The sequence below is a fragment of the Lipophrys pholis genome (assembly GCF_963383615.2).
Source record: "Lipophrys pholis genome assembly, chromosome: 2".
Taxonomy (NCBI): Eukaryota; Metazoa; Chordata; class Actinopteri; order Blenniiformes; family Blenniidae; genus Lipophrys; species Lipophrys pholis.
The window spans coordinates 34,573,943-34,594,374 of record NC_137636.1 but is presented as its reverse complement, the minus strand read 5'-3'; the positions used below and the strand labels follow the sequence as shown (position 1 = coordinate 34,594,374).

The 20,432-nt window shown below is 43.8% G+C and overlaps 1 protein-coding gene across 1 annotated transcript; it reads right to left on the bottom strand.

The window, feature by feature from the left end:
• Positions 1-1,133: 1,133 nt before the first annotated feature.
• Positions 1,134-17,182, bottom strand: LOC308128277 (apoptosis regulator BAX). Its single transcript, XM_080493425.1, has 6 exons — positions 16,981-17,182; positions 11,781-11,829; positions 10,429-10,590; positions 8,183-8,315; positions 6,959-7,063; positions 1,134-2,282 (listed from the first exon to the last, which is right to left on the bottom strand). Exons 1-6 carry the CDS (start codon positions 17,051-17,053, stop codon positions 2,184-2,186), a joined length of 621 nt encoding a protein of 206 aa, XP_080349551.1. The 5' UTR covers positions 17,054-17,182; the 3' UTR covers positions 1,134-2,183.
• Positions 17,183-20,432: the final 3,250 nt, after the last annotated feature.

The window sequence follows — 20,432 nt, the reverse complement described above, 5'->3', positions numbered from 1 at the left end:
ATTATTGTTGTTGTTGTGATTATTATGAGTAATAGTAGTCAAGGTGGTTGTAGTGCAAAACCAACTATCTAATTATTTTCACACTGAGAGAGACAGAGACAGAAATACAGGGAGAGATTTACAGTAGATAAAGATTTAAATATCATAATTGTTGTTTCAGTGCTGCTTTTGTTTCTGTTCTCATTCCGTCCATTTACTGTTTTTAATTGTGGTCTGTTGTATTTGAAGTATAAAAACTGCTATATAAATGAACTTATTATTACTATTGTTGTTGTAATTTTGTTAGAATACACCAGTTAGAGGCCAAATAAACAAAAATGAATGAATTCACTCACCAATCAGTGAGAAAAGTGACGGGATGAGGAAATCCCTCTGATGTATCCTGTCGTCTCAATCCTGAGGTCAAGATGTTGCATCAGTGATCAGAGGTGAAGAACACTCCTCCACTAAATCCTCCACCCTTCTTGTCGCAGTATTATCCCACAGTGGCACCTGCTTCAAGGTGCCTTTACACATCGGCCCAACGAGTTACGAATATCATTTTCCCCATCATTCCTGCCACATTCCTGACATTCTTAATGTGACCTAATGCTTCTGAATATAGTTCTTAAATGTGCGTTGTTTTCTGTTTTGCAGCTTTGGGATTTTGGAGGGTAGATGGTATTAAAGCTGGTAGCAAGTTCCACTTTAGATGAACCACGTTGCTGACAGCTCCGGTCTGCGTACTTATCAAGCATGGGCCGGTAATCTAAAACTAAACTGTTCAGTCCAGTCAGAGATGAACCGACAGTTTTCCTGGTTGACTTTGCGCTTTTTCACGCTGCAGGTCATGTTGTTTCTTTGTTTAATTTTGACTTATTGCTTTTCCAAAATATTCAAATTTTCTGAGACGCTGAATTTTGGGTTTTCATTATCTGTAAGCCATAATCATCAACATTTCAAGAAATAAAAGCTTGAAATATTTCACTCTGTGTCATGAGCCTATATCATTATGGGTTTGACTTTCTGAAATGAGCGACAAAAAATATTGAACATTTTCATGATATTCTCCTGTAGACACTACAGAGGGGCTGTCGAGCCACTTGGGAGCCAAATACCATCTGAGGCGCTTGCTGATCAATGAGTGACACAATGTGGGTCAAATATTGTATTGTAATGTATTTTATTCACAGAAACCAAGTCCAATCAAATATAGAATATATATTTACATAGTGTGAATTCCCCTTTAATGCGCTCTTTCATTTGGAGACATAAATACTGAGGAGCTCTCCAGCAGCTGGGAAACGACTCATCAGAGGGAGTGACGGCGCAGAGTTTCTGAAGCTCAAGCCTGCTTCAACGCCAGACGGGAAGCTGCTGGCCACTATGCTGGTTCATACATACGGAGTTTCCTGGTTAAAGCAAGCAGTCGTCATGGCGACGGGTCCACATGGAGGAAGACACCCTGAACCAGACTGTGGTGGAAACACTTGGTTTGTTTCCACCACACTTCCTCAGGGTACATGAATCCTAATTTCTGAACATGTGTCACTTCACAAAGTTTAACCATCACAAAACAACCTTGATATCATCCATTTAAAAGTTAACCTTGTAGCATTAGCATCGAAGCCTAAATGAAGGCGAGTTCGTAAATCTTGTGTCCTGAAAACCGAGATTGGCACCGAGGACGTCACAGCTTTCAGCTCCAAATGAAAAGTATCAGCTACAAAGAGAGAAGACAGCAGCTCGGGGCAACTTACAAATACAAAATTGTTTTGTATTTGTTCACGCCATAAAAAGATATTTGATTGAATGTGGACGGTTTTATAATGTGTGCCGTAAAACAAATGGAATCTTGTTATTCTGGGTTAGTTTGGATTTTTCTGTGTGGCTCCTGAACCACGGTGGAGAGTTTAGGGGACAGAGATGTCACAGTGTGGACGTTTTGAATCAGACAAAAGAAGAGAAGCTGGGGGCTGGAGCTGCTGGATGAGGACCGGGGGAGGGGAGGGGGTGCTGGCACTCGTCGTGTTCATGGAGACCTGAGAAGACGGAGGCTGATTCCCCTCCTGATACAGTACTACGAGTCTCTTCTTGAAGAAGTGGAGTGAAAGGAGTGAGTGTATTCAATGTTTTGTCTTTACCAACAGCCCACATGAGTCGAGCAGCCGAGGTTGACCCCTGCCAGCCGGCCTGTGACGATCTCAACGAGTCTTCCTGTAGTAAACAAAGGAAGCAAGCAAGACGACTGAGGCCAGCACCGTCACCGTCCTCCACCGGGAAAAGCTTTGGATCACTCCCTCCTGAGGAGACCAAGAGAGGACGGTTAGGAGCTGGGGGTCACAGAGAGGTCATAAAGCAAATCAATCAATCTTCACATGGGAACCAAATGCTGCAGTTTACTTTTTGTCTTCCTTTCAGAGGCCACGCTTGAGCAGGATGTTTTAATTAAATTTCTACATACAAACCGAAAAGAGAGACATTCACTGCTGCAGTTTACCACTAGTGGGTGTTTTTGTAATTGAACAGCAGGATGGGAAACAGCTTCTTCTCTCCTTCCTTCTTCAAGGTAAAAGTCCACTCAGTATTTGAATGAAGGAATGTTCTCCGCATACAGTATGCAGATGATGATGTAGTAAATGGTAAGAAATGCTCAAACTCCTGACTTAAACTTGAAGTTTTTCCTGTTCTGGTGAGGACATGTAGAAAACTCTGGATGCTGTGTAAAGGTCCCATATTATACAGTTATTTAAGTCAGGAGTTTGAACATTTCTTACCATTTACTACACCAAATCCAGCTTTGGTCCTGACTGTCAGTCAGTCGGAGTCTCTGTCTATACCAGCCAAAACCTTCTTTTACTCCCCGGTGTTTCCATCCACACATCACTACGAACACGACTCCCAATGATGTAATACATATGCCAGGCCTTTAGGTGGCATTGTAGCTCTGCCACAGAAATACACCAAAAACAGAGAAGACATGGAGCAAGAAAAAAAATCCTCCTTTTCAAGAAATCAACATGTGACCATATTAAAGCGACAAGCATCAGAAGCTTCTGCAGCGCCATCTGGAGGAGGTAGTCCGCCATATTGTTGTTAAGTGACGTCACGGAGATCTCGCATCTTGTCTGTCCACACATCAAAGCCGAGGCGGCGTTTTTCAAATCCCCCCACTCTGAAAGCCGTTTTCAAAAACAGGCTCCTTAAACGCTGCGCCGTGTGGCTGATCGGACAGAAACGATGGCGACACAAAGCGGCAAAGTTGTGTGGGCGGGGCCTAAAAGTCCCTCCAGTGAACAGGCTGATTCTGTCTGTCCATGCCGACTCCATGGACAGACAGGTAGCGGGTTCATGTCCCACGCCGGGCGCCACCTTCTCGTGGGCTCACCACCTGCAGGAAGGTTCTTAATCGGTGCAATGTGATCTGGGTGACGGTGCTAAGACTGCCACCCCGCGACCCGGAATCGGATAAGTGGGAGTGGATGGATGGATGGATGGATGGATGGATGGATGGATGGATGGATGGATGGATGGATGGATGGATGGATGGAAGGTATACTGGAACAAATCCCGGTGGGCCGACGCCATCACTCCCAGCCCCCAGCACCAGGACTTCTATGTATTTCTGTCGCGGTTTCAACATCTGCTCTTACTGGCCGCAACGACGCTGAAGAAACTTGCTCACCAGTTAACGGGGAAACCAGTTGATCAATAACACTGGTCTCTCCGGTGCGTAAACACTAAAATCAGCCAAGTTTTCTTGTAAAACAACAATTGGATCAAATGCTTAAAAACTGGAACTTTGCTCTGTGTTAGTAATTGTGTCAACACAAGTTCTACTGGTCAATAACTGGGCCCAGCAGGTCCAGTATGGGGTTATATTTGTGCTAAATTGTTGTTGAAAATTGCGCAAAGAAAAACTTAAGATTGAGTGATCAAAAAGGATTTCTGCGCTCAGTTTCTCTCCGTGCTCGTGCACAGATTCTTCCTCTTGCGACAGCAGCTCAGCCCGTCTCTCTCGCTCTCTCAATCCCTCCACGTCTGCGCTCAACTTCTGCAGTGCGCAGACAGATTGTGCAAAAGCCCAATGATGACAGACACAGTCGTCAACCAATCGGAGAACTCGGGGCGGGCGTTGAACTCTGATTGGTGGCTTCGGGTCCCAGAAGTGCCTCGTATAACCGACAAAGAAGAAGCACCGCCCGGAGTATTTCTCTACAAATCGACCGATTGTTGAAAGCAGGGCTCGCGGGATTACTTTTCACAGGTGAGATGGAACATTACTATTGTTTACATTTTGTAAAGAAACCTATTGTACTGTATTTATGTCCACCAGTGAACTCGTAGCAGCTGCTGTCATAGACTTTGTTTACCGTCTGTAAACTGTAAACAGTTTGTATGGTTTGTATCACTCAAGCTATACAAGCAGCCTTGTATAAGAAAATGAAAAAGCAATATGAATGATTGATTATTCATTTTTTGATTAATAAATAAAAATTAAGTTTAATCTTAAAATGAAAAAGTATTTCTGATAATAGATTTCAAATTGATTTTTGAGCCACATTCGCTTCCATAATTGTCAGCGTTTATGCATCAAAATGGGAGTTTTGTTAAAGTTTTTGTTTTTGTTAAGACTCTCTCAAATCTCCTTTCCCTTTGAGGAGGAAGGATTCACTGCCAGTCATCTTCAGCTTCCCTTTCGCCTCCAAGGTGTATCTTCATAAGACGATTAGCATTCAGCAATATAAATATTCAATCGTCAATCACAGGGCAGGGTGAAATACTTATTTCTATGTTATCTGTGTGTGGCAAATCTGTGTGTATATACGAGATATATGGATATTGGTTTTAAGCATGTGATTGTACACAGGTAAACTGCCATATGGATAAAATGAATGATTTAAAAAAAATCTAGATTTTGTTCTGATCAATAACTTGTCGATTGTGTTGTATCTTACATATGGGTTTATAACGTATTCATAGTATTTTTCAACTTATTAAAACAGCTGAGTAGTGCACAATCTCCTGCCTCTCCATCAAATGTGTGTGTATTGTGTTTTTCCTATCATATATTATGCATTAGAGCATTCTATTATTGTATAGCCCACTATTGAGATTAAAATACGGCCATCATGTGTCCATTATCACACCTACATGTATGATGTTTGCAGGAAAGAAAACCAGGTGAAAATCAGTTCAGTAGTCAGGCAGTTATGACTGATTAAAGTCGCTGACACTTCATCGCTCCTATCAAACAGATTAGACAGAGAGACAGAGAGACAGAGAGACAGAGAGACAGAGAGACAGAGAGACAGAGAGACAGAGAGACAGAGAGACAGAGAGACAGAGAGACAGAGAGACAGAGAGAGAGAGCGACAGAGAGACAGAGAGAGAGAGAGACAGAGAGACAGAGAGACAGAGAGACAGAGAGACAGAGAGACAGAGACTATTATTATGATGCACTTCTGGGATCGGACGCCACCAATCAGAGTTCAACGCCCGCCCCGAGTTCTGATTGGTTGACGACTGTCATATTTGGGCTTTGGCACAATTTGAGTGAGCGCACAGCAGAACTTGATCGCAGATGTGGAGGGATTGAGAGAGCGAGAGAGACGGGTTGAGCTGCTGCCTTGAGCTGCTGTCTTGAGTCGCTGCCTGCGCGCAAGAGGAAGAATCTGTGCACGAGCACGGAGAGAAACTGAGCGCAGAAATCATTTTTGATCACTCAATCTTTAGTTTTTCGGCGTCGACCCACTGGGGTTTGTCCCGGTATGCCGGCTGGCCAGTTCACCACTGGACACGTCGTATTTCCACTAATAATTAGTATCGGAGATGTTTACGCCAGGGAAAGAGCGTAAAGCGGATTGCTGTCGTCAAAACAGTTTCTTCCCTCTGTGCTCGGCTAGTTTTGCCTGGCGCCAGGTCCTGGATGAGTGGCACAAAACAATGAATCGCAAAAAATGAATGTGACTGGAGAGAGGTGAAACTGAAGAGTGAGAATGAAGGAGGAGCCGGATGTTCCAGCTGACTGAAATACAGTTTGGACTTTATTGTGATTCACATTCAAACCAACAGATTCAATTTTAAATTAGACCGTTCAGATTCAGATTTTAAGAATTCAAATTCACATCCTGCTGGAGCCATATTAATCCCACAGACAGGTTTCTGGACAATTGGGCTTGTTGTGTGTGTGTTCCTTCTTTTCTTTATCTATCTAGTGCAGTTGTAAGAGTTTCTACAGAGGCTGAGAGTCGGGCTGTTTTTATTGAGGTGTGTGAATTTTATGTTGTGTTTGGGCTGAAACACGGATTCAGATCTGGCAACCCTGGAGTGCTTTCTGGTAATATGTGCTGATATTTACGACGGATTCCTAGAAATGCTGTTTTTTTAACCAGAATCTGACCCAGAAGGAGAAGCTCCCGAAGAAGTTCAGACTGGAGCTGCAGCAGGATGTTTTAGAATGATTAGTAAGAAATATTGTGTGTCTGGATGTGTTACCTAGTTTGGTCGTTTGTTTGGTTAAAGTTACAAGCAAGCAGCTAACACTAGCTCCTGCTAACTGCAGGGCCAAATGTTACGGGTTTTCTTATTATACTGAATTCATTCAGTCATTTTTGTAAGTTTTTTTCTCCCTGCCGGAGGGTGATAGTGAGCATCACCGCCAGAGGGAGGGTTATTCCCCCACATGAGGGCATGAAGGGAGAATCTGTGATCGGCCTGTTTGAGCACACATTAGCTAAAAGGTGGAGAAAGCAAGAGAAGGAGAGGACAGACTTCCTTCACTTCTGGGGCCTCATGCAGGCTATGGGGAGACAGATTACTGCTGGAGAACCACTATAAAGTGAATGATGCATAATAGGGGATCTTTAAAGAAATGGTGTTCTCAGAGGCTCACAACCCCGTTACCACAGAAATGAGGTCAGAACCCCCTAAACAGGACACTGGACTGGGGACAGAGCTTCATGATTGAACGACTCACCCAGCCTCCTTGGGCCACCAGCCACGTGTACAGTCGCTCCTTGATGACCTTGAGGACCCAGCTGATGACCGTTCGGATGTTCTCCAGATGGTTGGTAGTCAGAGCCTTGGAGAGAAAAGCAGCTTTCAGCTCTTTATGTTGAACTGCAGAAATGTTACGTGCTGACACCACCTTTGTTTCCATTTAAAAAGAAACACAGTGAAGAGATTTACTACCAATTAAGAAAAAACTGATTAAAGCACTAAAGTAGTTTCAATAACACTGATCCGTTCATTTGAATGACTCTTCAGCTCAGACTAAAATTAAAGATGTTCCACAGGGTTCTGTCTAGAACTCTACTCTTCACATTACACCTGCTTCCAGTCGGAATCTTATCAGGGAACACTTCAATAGATTTGTGTATCTGCATAAAAGTGGAAATTGATGATCAGTGAAACCAGATGATACTGATCAACTTGTCCGGAAGACATTAAATCCTGGATGAGCTGGAACTTTCTGCTTTTGAACTCCGATAAAACATACGTTATTATATTTGGCCCAAAATATCTGAAAGAGAAATTCGATATACTAACACTGTATAGTATTACTTTGATCTCCAGGAACACTGTGAGGAACCTGGGAGTTATTTTTGACCAGGACTGATCCTTCAACTCCCACATTTAACAAGTCTGCAGGACTGAACCTGGACTGGACCAGGACCATGACCATGACCAGGACTAAGACCAGACCCAGTCCAGCGCCCCTCGTCACTGAGCGAGATAAGCAGGATGGATGGATCAATTCAGATCACATTCACCAGGGTTGATGTCCTAAAAGGAGAGGTTTGGTTTGACCCGATATACTCATATATATATGCTCCGTTAATTAAATAAACAATTTATTATAATGTAATTCTAATATTTTTAAAATGACATCAAGGACGTGTGCAGAAGAGAGGAGTCTTATGTGTGGAGTTCCATCCCACACAGCCCGTTCGCCTGGATCTTTTTCTTAATAAAAGATCCTCCTGGATCACTCCCGAGGAGCTCCAGGTGAGCTGAAGGTGAGCTGAGGGTGAGCTGAGGGTGAGCTGAGGGTGAGCTGAAGGTGAGCTGAAGGTGAGCTGAGGGTGAGCTGAAGGTGAGCTGAGGGTGAGCTGAGGGTGAGCTGAGGGTGAGCTGAAGGTGAGCTGAAGGTGAGCTGAGGGTGAGCTGAAGGTGAGCTGAAGGTGAGCCTGTGCCCTACCTTGTAGATGAGTTTGTAGGCCAGATGGAAGAGAGCCACCACACGACCCCAATTGATGCCGTCTGCAAAGATGCTCCTGGCCACCTCCATGAAGATGTCCTGAGCACAGTCACCCTGAACCTGGTTGATCAGCCTGACGGAAACAAACAGAGCAGAGATTTGACCTCACCTGGAGCCAACAGGTATCAGAGCTTCAACATGACACCCACGTCTATCTGCTGCATCAACATCCACCAGAGCTCTGGTTTGGTCTGCTGCAAGAACAAACACACATTCCTCACCCCGTCTCAAAACACTGATCTCAACAAGTTGTAAACAGAAACTCAAAAAAAGGTTAGAAACATTATTTTGGTCAATTATTTCTCTCCATTAACAAAGTCATATTATCCAGATTTTCAACACTTCCACATGCAGGCTTCCTGGAAGACAGGCCCTGTGCAGTCTGTTCCTGTCTGATCAGAATCTGTCTGTGGTGCCTGTAAACCTCTGGAAAAAAGTTTCTGGTTCCTCAGTGAAACAAGGCTGAGGAACTGGTCTTCTGGGGGTGTGGTCTTCCTGGGACGCCCACTTTTGGGCCTGTCTTTCTCCTCTCTCAAGGAACCTAGCTGACACTAGGTAATGCAGCTCTGAGAACCAGAACAGCAACTTCTTGTTGCCTGATCCTGGAGGGACCAACGAGGAGCAACACACACTCTACAAAGTCGCAGGACTACTAACACAAGTGCTGTCAATTAGGTGCCTGAACTGACTGACACACACCTACGACTAGGCCTGTCACAATAATAAATCAAATAATTGCACGATAATTAAAAATGAGCTCGATAATTTGTCATTTAACAAAGACGTCACTGTGAGCGGCGCTCTCACAGTTGCCAGATTTCTGAGCCTTCCAGTGGAAAACCCGGGTAAGGCTCACTGTAAACGGGCCTTAACATGGAGGGGGAAAACAGCCAATCTGGCAACAGCAGCCACCAGAGTCACACCGCCGCAAACGTCATCAACATGCGAAGCATCACGACAAAAACAAATAGAAGACAGCAGCTCTACGTCAGACTATGTCTCCACGATTAATACTTCATCTTCGTATGGTTACCGCTACTTTTTTTTCATTTTTTTTTACATGCTGTGAGCCCTGCAGCGGAAGAACCGGCTTTTTAAAGGTTAAGAAGCTTCATGCTGCTGATATGTGGGTGATGCGTTCAGGTGCATCACGTAACTCCAAAGCTCACAGCAACATATTGATAAAAAAAGAATTATGAACTTGTTAATTTTTGGAACTATGAACTGAACTAGTTCATATTAAAATTTGTAAACTGAACTTTGAAGTAGTTCATGTAGAAACTGAACCTTCCCAACACTGCCTGTCAATCACTCTTGTGTGGGAAGGGGGGGGGAACCTGGCTCACCTGAGTGCAGCATGAGAGCCCAGTGAGGAGGAGAGGGAGAGAGGGAGGTTTTGATTATTTATTTTGAATATTTGCAATGTTTTATTTCATAATACAATTCCAATTTTAAATATTCTTAAGAAATAAAAGTTTATCTTTAAAAGCGTATACTTGCATTATTATACCATTATTAATATATTAGTGGAAAAATGGTATAGAAATGGCAATATTATCGTTTACCGCAATAATTTCTGGGACAATTTATTGTCCAGCAAAATTTGTTACCGTCACAGGCCTACCTGCGGCTGACACACACCTGCGACTGACACACACCTGCCGGCACTTGAAGCTCAAAACAAGACTGAACACCAACAGCAGAATATTGCAGGGGATTTTGGAACATTGTTTTGAGGCATTACTCCCACATTTTGCTGTGTTGCTCATTCTAGTAAAGCAGAATCATTACCCGTTATACCGCGTTGTAAAGTAACTCATTAGGCTTTCCAACGACATGTAATACTACACCAATTAGTATTACTAAAGTGGAGAAATGATTGACTGAAATAATGTTTCCAAACTTTTTTGAGTTTAGTTCGCTTACAAACTAAAGCTCACGTTCATTTTGTGAAGTTTAGGTCAAATTAAGAATCTACACTTTATAACAGTAACTGCTTCACTACAGAGGCTCGACAGTGGGCTTGTAGAGGCTCTACAGAGGGCTTATAGAGGCTTTGCAGAGCGGTTGCAGAACCAGACGTTGCAGACTACAGGCAAGTGTCCGTTCTGGCTGGTGTGGAAAAGCTGGTTTTCTTCATGAAAGTGCTTTGTGTTGATCTATAAATAAAGCTGAATAGTTCTCACCGCTGGAGCTCAGCGTTCCTGTTCATCTCCTCTGCGATCCTCAGCAGCTGCTCTACCACCTCCTTTATCTGAGGGTCCTGCTGTTCACCGGGGCGTCCTCCCAGATCCTCAGAGCTCACGTGTCGATCGGGGTCCTGAGTGTTGATACGCTCAATCACATACCTGCAATACCAGAGACACGCTGCACATTCACCTCTGCAATGCCCACAGGACTCAGTATGAACCTTCTGAAGGAGGAGCCAGACCACCACAACAGAGCCTCACTCACTCAGTAAACACACATCAGATCACCAACATGTCAAGTACTTTGTCTATGTATCAAGACAACACATTCAATATAAAGAAAAATTACACTTCTACATGAGTCGGTCTAATAATGACATCCTAATATGACGGGCATGTGGTTATCTCAATGTTGCTCAAAGTAGACCAGATCCGCATTGAAGGTTTCAAAGCTGCTTTTCAACCTAAAATCTTCTCCTAATTGAGACAAAGTTGACAGACATGAAAAGAGATGGAGCTTCTCTCTCAGGATCTGCTGACTGTCAAATCTTCATCTCATCTGTGATGTCCAACACTAGAAGGAAAAATAACTGGCTGCACAAAAGCACCCAGGTTGAGGAAGTGATCCAACAGAGCACATGGAGCCTTCCAAATGAGCCAACCAGCTGGAGTGTTTCATCGCTCAGCATCTGACATGTCGTCTGTCCATGAATGTGGATCAGGAATATTACTCGTATTATTTGTTTTGTTTCTATTTTGGCAGATTATCCTGCATCTGTTGAATGCTGTATAAACATCAGACTGATTCATGATGCTGTCTGCTGTCCTCCACCTCATCCAACTCACACTGGCCTGCATGTTGATCACAGGGAAACTTTGTCTTGTGTTCAATAATATGCAGCTTTTCAACACTTCCACGAGGTCTCGTAGGGCCAGAAAACTTGCATTCAAAGTTTATAGCTTTTCATTGATTTTCCTCCATTTGAATATTGGATCATAGGAGCTGCATTCAGAATCTGCTGTGTCTGTGTGAGCTGGACTGGCTCCGTCCACACATGCCCATCTTGGGAAAAGGAAGAAGCACTTCCTCTGGTGGTGCCATGTGTCGGAGCAGAGCTGCCTAATTGTGGGAGGGTCAAAGGCAGGGCCTACCTTGATTGGCATTGGCTAAACCCCTGATGACACTCTATAGGGTTTGATTTCTGATTGGATGGTTGGAGCAACACACTTTCTAAAAACTGAAACAAGCCGGGGAGAGAGAGGACAGACTTCCTTCACTTCTGGATCGTCATTCCAGGTATGGAGATGATTATTACATAATATGAGCCTTTTAAATGGTGAAGACATACCCTCTCAGGACCACCGCTCCCTGCTCCAGAATGGGATCATCCACAACGTCTGGAAGAGTCACACGTTTAACAGTTAATACAGGGCAGTTTCTCATTTCATAGTCGGAACAAAAACTGGTGCAGATCCTCTCTCCTTCCCATCATTACTGGTCTTATGTTAAATAGCTGCAAGACCAAGAATTTGTATAATACACCACAACAACTTGTTTGACAATAAAAGCTCTGTTTAGAAAAAGACTGACTTAAACATCATAACCCCCAAAATATAGCTATTAATATTTATAATATAGCACTCCAATATCACTGGAGAGGGTCTCATTCTCAGAGGTTAGGCCCATCACAGCACACAGGGGGTCAAACAGACGGACGGGGGTCACAATCAGCACACCATTAAATCCAACTCAGCCCAGGAAAAGTTGTGGATGGTACGGAAAGAACCCGTAGCCGCCGGGTACGATTTTCCACGACCCCTCCATTGAGGTACCTAGCACCGAGGAACGGCTCTGTGAGGAGGAGCTGCAACGCAGCCGTCTGCTGATTGGTCATGATGATCGTCACTCTCGACTTGCCCACAATACTTCAATATGTCATCGGCAGTAAACCCTCCGTTGTTGTTTACATACTCTGCTTTGTGCTCACTGATTGATTTGTTCACTAGGTTTATTGAAAAGTCGACGCGCGACACAACATTGCGGTCTATTAACGAGATACAGACGCTCCTCTCAGTAACAGGAGGAGGAGCTTCAGCAGGAGCTGGACACTGCTGTTCACAATGAGAAAGTTTAGCCTAAGTCACAGAGAACAACTTGGACGGCCGGCCGCTTCCGTGTTCTTCGCTGGACGCGTCTCAGAGTCGTTCACAACCCCGCCTACATCTTTACCGTACTCTCTGTGGTGGGCACGACACAGTTGGTCCTGGGTGCGCTTTGCCGTAACATAACCTCCCGCTCTGCCGTGTTCTGCGCGATGGAACAGCGGTAGGGTTTTGATCAGTTGATTTCTTTAGTAATAAATCTAGAGTGTGCAATGCAAAGTGAATGCTAAATTTGGTAACTTTCTTCAGATTAAATCATGTGTGGCGCTGCATTGGTCACAAGACACTTTTTTATGGCCAGTCTGAAAAATCAAACCAAGTTAATTCAAAAGCAAATCCATATATTTAAATTAAATATTAAATGAATTAAATACACCAACTACTTGTCTAAACATTTTTGACATAAACCTTTTTGGACGGCAAAGCATATAATAGTTCAAGGACCTAAAGCAGTTTCCTGAACCTCTCACTCTCAACAACGCAGAAGGGTTCAGTCCTTGACGATGAAACGCTTCCTGTAAGCTTGATGGTCAAAAATTAAATAAGTGCTTTTACTTTTGTTGGACAGTTTAGTCAAACAAATGTGAGATTTAACCTGCGGAAAATTCAACTTTACTTATACATCACCAAATACAACGCAGTCATTTCTAGGTGCTTTTTAACAGAGAAAAGAGGAAAAATCCAACGAATCCACATGAGCAAGCAGAATTATTTGCGACTGTGGAAAGGAAAAACTCCCTCTAACAGGAAGAAACTTTTGCAGAAACCAGACTCAGAGCTTTTTCTTTTTTTATAATTTCAGCTAAGAGTCACTTTGTATGGATTTTAATTCTGATAGATCAAGAGGAAACAGAAGAATAGGATAGCACAAAGGAACAAAAACAAATGCCTTATTTGCTGATATACGTCCAGGATAATCCCACACGGCTGAACCCTCCCTTTTTCTTCCCTGCTTCCTTTATAAACACAGTCCGGTGCCTCAGTCACAAGCACTACTGTGTCTGTATCAGTCACGTGACTTTGTCTTAAAGCGATAGGCGCACCGACACGGGGTTTCGCTCTAAACTCGACGCATGTGCCGACGCATTAACGTTGTCGGACCCATCATTAGTGATGGGTTAGTGAGAGTTTAATGTAGGGCTGGGCGATATGGCCTTTTATCAATCACGATACACGGTATATATCTCGATATTTTGCCTGAAATCAGCACTTTTAAAGCATGCAATCACACTAGTGTGATGATTCTATGTCTACATTAAAACATTGTTGTTCATACTACAATAATATTTGTTAATATCGAATTTAGATGCAATAAGAGGGAAATCACGAAGTGAAAACCAAATCTATCAAACAGTACCATCATGAAATGTTTTTTTCTTTTCTTCTCGCACTTGAATAAACAACGTAGGTCGAGACAGAGACCAGACCTGACGAGACAGAGACCAGACCTGATAAGACAGTTAATGTAGGGCTGGGCGATATGGCCTCTTATCAATATCTCAATATTCTTATTCCATATCACTGTACATGACATATCTCGATATTTTGCCTGAAATCAATACTTTCGATGCATGCAATCTAGGGTTGTTCGGTATACCGGTACTGCATTGGTATCGCGGTACTGACGCCTTTAAAACGATACTATACTGGGCCCGGCATCTTTTTTTTTTTTTTACTTCGCCGCGGAGCGTCACTGTGTTGTAATTTGCACCGAGGAGAGTCGTCAGTCTCTCTACAATCGAAAGTGCAGAAAACAGCACTCCGGTTTCTTTTCTGTTTTTTCTTGCACTCTGGTTTCTCTGAGACAGGATGCGCGAGCGCTCCCGCGCTCCGACCCGAGATCCGCAACTGAATAAGCGCTTCATACTCGACCTACACAACTTCAAAATAAAAGTCAAAACAACATATTTTCAAAACAATCTTCTCCAAACCGAGCTTGTACTTTGAAAAGATTTCGGATGCGCATGCGTGACTGACTCAAACGACCCGTGGAAACTCCGTAATGAGAAATAAGAGTCCATCACAGAGAGAGAGACAGAGACAGAGACAGAGACAGAGACAGGGGTTCTGGAAGTGCTATATGGAAGTACTTTGGCTTCAAAAAAAAAAGAGCACGGTGTCTCCATCTACACCGAAGCTCCACTGTGCAAACAGTGTTTGAGAACATGTCTGGCCAAGGGTGGAGCAACGCTGCTGTGGGATAGTTTGCCCAACACTTGCTTGTTCAACATCGTTCTTCCTGAATCCAAACTACCACCATACGATAGATCCCTGTGCTTTCTCTTTGGAATTAACTTGTCTTCTTCCATCTTCTTTGTCTGTTTTTCACTCCCCGCTAGCTCTATGCTAAGCCAAGCTGTATGATGTAGCTCTGGCCAGAGGACAGGATGTCTGTAGGAGCCGTTTTAGCCGTGGTTCCACCGCGCAGTACGTGCCAGAGCGGGGCAGGGCAGGAGGGCCACGGTACGGTTGTGAAGGATGAGGGGACAGCAGCGTCCAGCTTCTGCTGAATCTCCTCCTCCTGTTACTGACAGGAGCGTCTGCACCTCATTGAAAGATGGCAATGTGGCGCAGTGGTTAGCACTCTCGCCTCACAGAAAGAAGGTCGTGGGTTCAAATCCAGCCAGTTTGCATGTTCTCCCTGTGTACGTGGGTTTCCTCTGGTTTCCTCCCACATTCCCAAAAACATGCACTGGGGGTACCAGACCCCTGGCCCCCTCAGCTCCCCTTGCTCTGCGTGGCGGCTACCGATGGGTCAAACGGTATGAATTTCCCCTCGGGGATTAATACAGTGCTATAAAAATTTTAAAAACAACAACGGGAGGGTTGTTGTGGCTGATTAAATATCGCAGGCAAGTCGAGAGAGATTGTCACTACTAATCAACAGACAGCTGCATTGTTGCTCGTCCTCACAAACCCGTTCCTCAGCGCTAGGTATTTCAATGGAGGGGTGGCTGAAAATCGTTGCAGGTGGTCGCAGGTTTTTCCGTACAATCCACAACTTTTTGGGTGGGACCACGCCAAAACCCGTCCCGCCTCGGCACAAAAAGTGCGGTGGGACCGGAGACTTTGTCTTTAATACCGGCAGCTCAAAGCTACAGTGTGAAACTCAAATATTCATGATATAGTCATTTGTGATGAGTTCGTAATGAGTTAGTAATGAGTTAATAATGACTTAGTGAGGGCTGGATTAATAACCTTTTAGCTGAAAAGTTTCATCCCTGTTAGCGTAAAGGTCAAGTTATACTCCATAAGAACAACAAGAAAGTTCGGCGAACGAAATGACGTCATTTTATTCGGCCAGAAGGAATTTAGCTCGGCTGTGCCAACCATCCGGGCCGAAATATGCCGGTGCCACACTGCTGAAACCTCAGCACTGAGGTGTGCTGCACATGCACGTTCCAGCTCGCTAATGACTGCATCAGTCATATTTTAATCATGTTTAGAATGTAACGTCGCCACTGTCTGAGCCCCGCACCTCGTTAGCATGTCGGAAGGCGGCTTTACGTGATGCACCTGAACACATCACTCTGCTCCTGCAGTTAAAACCAGACCAACATGGCGGCTCAAGACACAAACTTTCAGAGGAATGTATTTCTGGAAACATTGGAAGAGAGAAATAAGCCGTGTCTTTAAACTGAAAACTGCTTCACGGATGAGTGCTTGCCGTGAGGGGGCGTGGCCTACAAGTTACCACAGCTTCTTCACCGAGGATGAACTCTCCTGGCAAAAAGGTCAGCAGCTGGCTGACGTCACTTTTCTTCTTGCTCTTAAAGCAGTCTGCAGGGACCTTTAGAAATAAGTCATTTGTCCTATTTTTAGGTTTAGCAAAATTTAAAGAAGATATGTGCCGCAAATAAATGTTATTTTTGTTATTTCATTTCAACTTAATTTGCATCCCTCACAACAACATAATGTTGATATAATCCTGTTCCTCTGTGTAAATTTCTAATTTTTCGTTTGCCATTATGGATATTGAATCTGATGGAGCTCTGGATGTTTGCACAGAAACTTTTGCAGACTGTTGTCATGTTTCACAGGCTGCCTGACTTCAAGACGCTGGATCCTTCTTGTGGTTTGGAGCTGAACTTTGTCCTCCAATAAACCCTCCATGTCTGAGGGCGGCTCACCTGGTGGAGACTGAGGGAAAACAGCCTCCACCGGTGATAGAAGAGTGTAAAGTGCCCGGAGTGGAGCTCCTCTGAGCGGCTCCTGCTGTTTTAAACACTTCCGGACAGAAAGAAGTGAAAACTTTTTAACCACAACATTCAAACTAACTCCGGAATCTCACCATCGAGTTTAGAAGGTGTGGATTTATTGTGGGGTTAATAATCCTCCCCGTACTGGTCGTTCTGGAGAATAAATCGCGTGTTAGTGTAAAAGTACCTTCTCCCCCCGCAGCGCCCCGCGGCTCCCCGTCCTGCGGCTCTCCGTCCCGGGATCCTCGGCTGTCGGCCATGTGTCCGGACCCCCGTGAGCTCACAGCCAACAAGTACCCTGGAACTTTCTGATCCGAACATTTACTGCTCGCTCGGCCCGGTGAAACGCTGCAGGCTGCCCGGGTGTGTCCGCTCAATCTTCCTGCACGGAACACGGAAGTGACAGAGCGGCGCAGGCACGCCCCCGCTCCCCGAGGAGGAGCAGACCCCCCCGGGCAGGAGGCACAGCGCAGCCCGCCGGGCCATTTATTTATTTAATTTGTCAACCACTTTTTAAAATAGTTTTAGGATGTTAGAGTTAACGGCATCAATCAGACTGAGTACTACGGAAGAGTATTAGGGCCACTGAAGAAAAAAAAATTGGAGGTAAAAAAAAAAAAAAAAAAAAAAATTCATGCACTTTAGAAAAAGTCGAAAATCAAAGTCAAGATTTTTATTTTTTTTCATGGATAGACGTCTGTCCATCCCTCATCATTTGCCCGTGGATCTGAAATCACAATAAATCACTTAATTCTGACTATATCAGGTTGCTTACTGGTTATTGACATGAGATTTTACACACGATTTCCTTGATTAATAATGACACATTTTATAGGCACCCAGGATCCGTACCTTTGTCCTTAGTACTCGACAGAGAGCTGCAGTCTGCACTGTCTCTGCAAAGTCCTAATACTGATTATAACTGCATGGTGTTCAGCTAAATCCTGTTCTGAAGCATCTTTTCACCACTTCATTAAACCGCCTGTGGTGCATTTTGAAGCAGTGACACGCGCTGGCATGTGGATCGACGGACTTTGAAGAAAGATTTGTTTTTTCTCCATGAAAAAAAAATCTTGACTTTGATTTTCGACTTTTTCTGGAGGCCATGAGGTTTTTGTTTCTTTTAACCTTAGAACTTTTTTTTTCTTCAGCAGCCCTAATACTCTTTCATAGATTACAACCCTGCCTTGTACAGTTTTGATTGACATTTAAAACTCTTCTGATGATGGGACGGATTTTCAGCAAGTTAGGACTGGAACATTCCACCAGGATTAAAACTTCCGCACTGAACTGGTTCCGATCTTGCTGATCAGAGAGAAATCAATCTTGTGCCAGCAGGAAATTAATTTGAATTCTTTAAATCCGAATCTGAACTGTCTGATTTAAAATTGAAGGCTGATGCACCCATCCCCCTATCCCCAAGGTAACAGCATATAAAAGATTACTGTAACTGATGCTGTGTAAGGGTATTGAATTAGTACTGAAGTGTCCACTTCTTCTTAACCCCGGAAGTGTTTTGTGTGGCGGCCATGATAAGGACCGTCTGAATTCTCAATAAGCAAAGGAAAGGAGGCTCGTTGCTTCCTTTAGAGCCTCCTTTAGCTTAGGAACCACTGATGCATCCTTTATCAAAGGAGGCGAGCTCATGCTGACCCACAATTCCTTGCGGCGACAACATTTTAAAGGGACCCGCTCATCGGAGCGTTCAGGGAAACTCAGGATGTTCGGTAAAAGGGAGCAGATCATGTAAGTTACTAAAGCAATAATCTGCCTTGAACAACTTTAAATCATCTAAAACCCAAATGCTTTTGTAGTCCCTTTTCAGAAACTTGTAGTTTTTTCCCCCACAATAGCAGACGTCACTAACTTGCGCTGCCGTCGCATTATTATGACGTCACTAAGTGAAAGTGCTGTCCGACTACCACACCACCATGATCGCCTTTCACTAACTCCTTTAGGAAGCCTCCTAACACCTTTCCTTAACCCCGTGACGTCATCCAGGGGGTTAAGGTAAAGACCATAGATAAGGAGATAGGAGGGACTTTTCGGACGTACCCTGAGAGTCCTTTGGTTGTTATGACAACACAGGAAGTTCATCTTACGATTGTTAAGTGAATTTATTTACAAAAGTAGTGTTAAGATATTTGTTCCGTGGTAATTTTTTAATAATGTTGCTCAGGTAAAAACAATTATTATTACCTAGTTTTTTGTTTGATTTGTTAATAAATTTGTACTGAATGTCATGTGACTCAGTGCAGCGCGGGAGATGAGCGAGCGAGCGGAGAGATCGGGCAGGTTAAGCGATCAATACAACATCCCGTCTGCCTTTTTTGTGTTTTCTGTTGGTCATCCAAGCGAACACGGTAATTATTAACCTTTATTTGTTCTTAGAAAACTGTATGATCTGTTAGAGAGAACCAAGAGATACAGGTAATTGTTTGTGTTGTCTTTATGAATCAAATGTGTTATTGTTGTGTTTGTGTTTATGGTTTTCAGGGCGTACCATCAAGCACTACTACTTCTGTGAAGATTAAACCTTGTGGACATCAGTATGAATTGTGGACTCTCAATGAACAAGACAGTTACAGTGAGAACGTGGCCTAATCCATCCTCCAGAGGTGCGTCTTCTTCTGCGGGGACTTCGACGCGTGCGGCAGCTCTGCTCCATCCTGGGCAGCGAACTTCAGGTTCAGCGTGCAGTTCAGCATCTTCTATAGCAGTGGATTACTGTTTCAACGTGGGGTTCTGCTTCATCCTGTAGTGAACCGTCGGGCTTCAGTGTGCAGAGTTGCTCCATCCTCGGCAGCGGACTTCAGGTGTTCAACACGCACTTCTGCGTCATCCTACGGTATGCTGCCTTCCCCGCGGTGGACTGCAGGTTAAAGTGTGCGTCTTTAGGTTGAACTGTGCCGCTTTATATTCTACCTCTTATAGTGGATGGAGCGTCCTTCATCAAGGTAAAAACAAACTGAATATTGCATAAAGAAAAAGGTAATAAACAGGCTCCGGACTACGTGTAAGAGACTGATCTAAAACGGTTGTGTTATTTATGCTTCTGTTGACATTGGTTAAGTTACTCATCCATTTGATTTAAGACTGTAAAGTTAAAAGAAAAGGGAAAAAAGTAAGGTTTAGTTGAATTCATGTTTAAGTTTGCACTTTTTAGTTGTAAGGATCTGAATATCAGGGTAATTTAAGTTCACTTGAGCCACAGTGTTTCATGTTCTGTTGCCTATGTATGCACATGTTCTACCTCAAAGGGCAACTTGCTTAGACTCTGCGCACAAAAAATGTCGGTCCATAGTGAAGTTGTTGCACAGTGTGGTGAGTCAGATGAGCGGACAGAGAGGATCACAAAAGATGCTCATCTTGAAACTGAAGAAACTGAAACAATGCCAAAAGAGCTTAATTTAACTGAAGCAAATTCATCTAAATTAAGAAAATCTTCCCATGAGCGACGTTTAACCCCAGAAATGCTGGAGCATAGAGAACAAGAATCAGCTAAGAGAGAAAAGAAGTTCAAATCAGTCTATGAGGAATGGAAAACCCTTGCCAAAAAGATTTGTAGAGTTAAAACATGAGTGCTCTGAAACTGATTTATTGGATATGATGGAGGCAGTCGAAAAACTAGAGACTGAA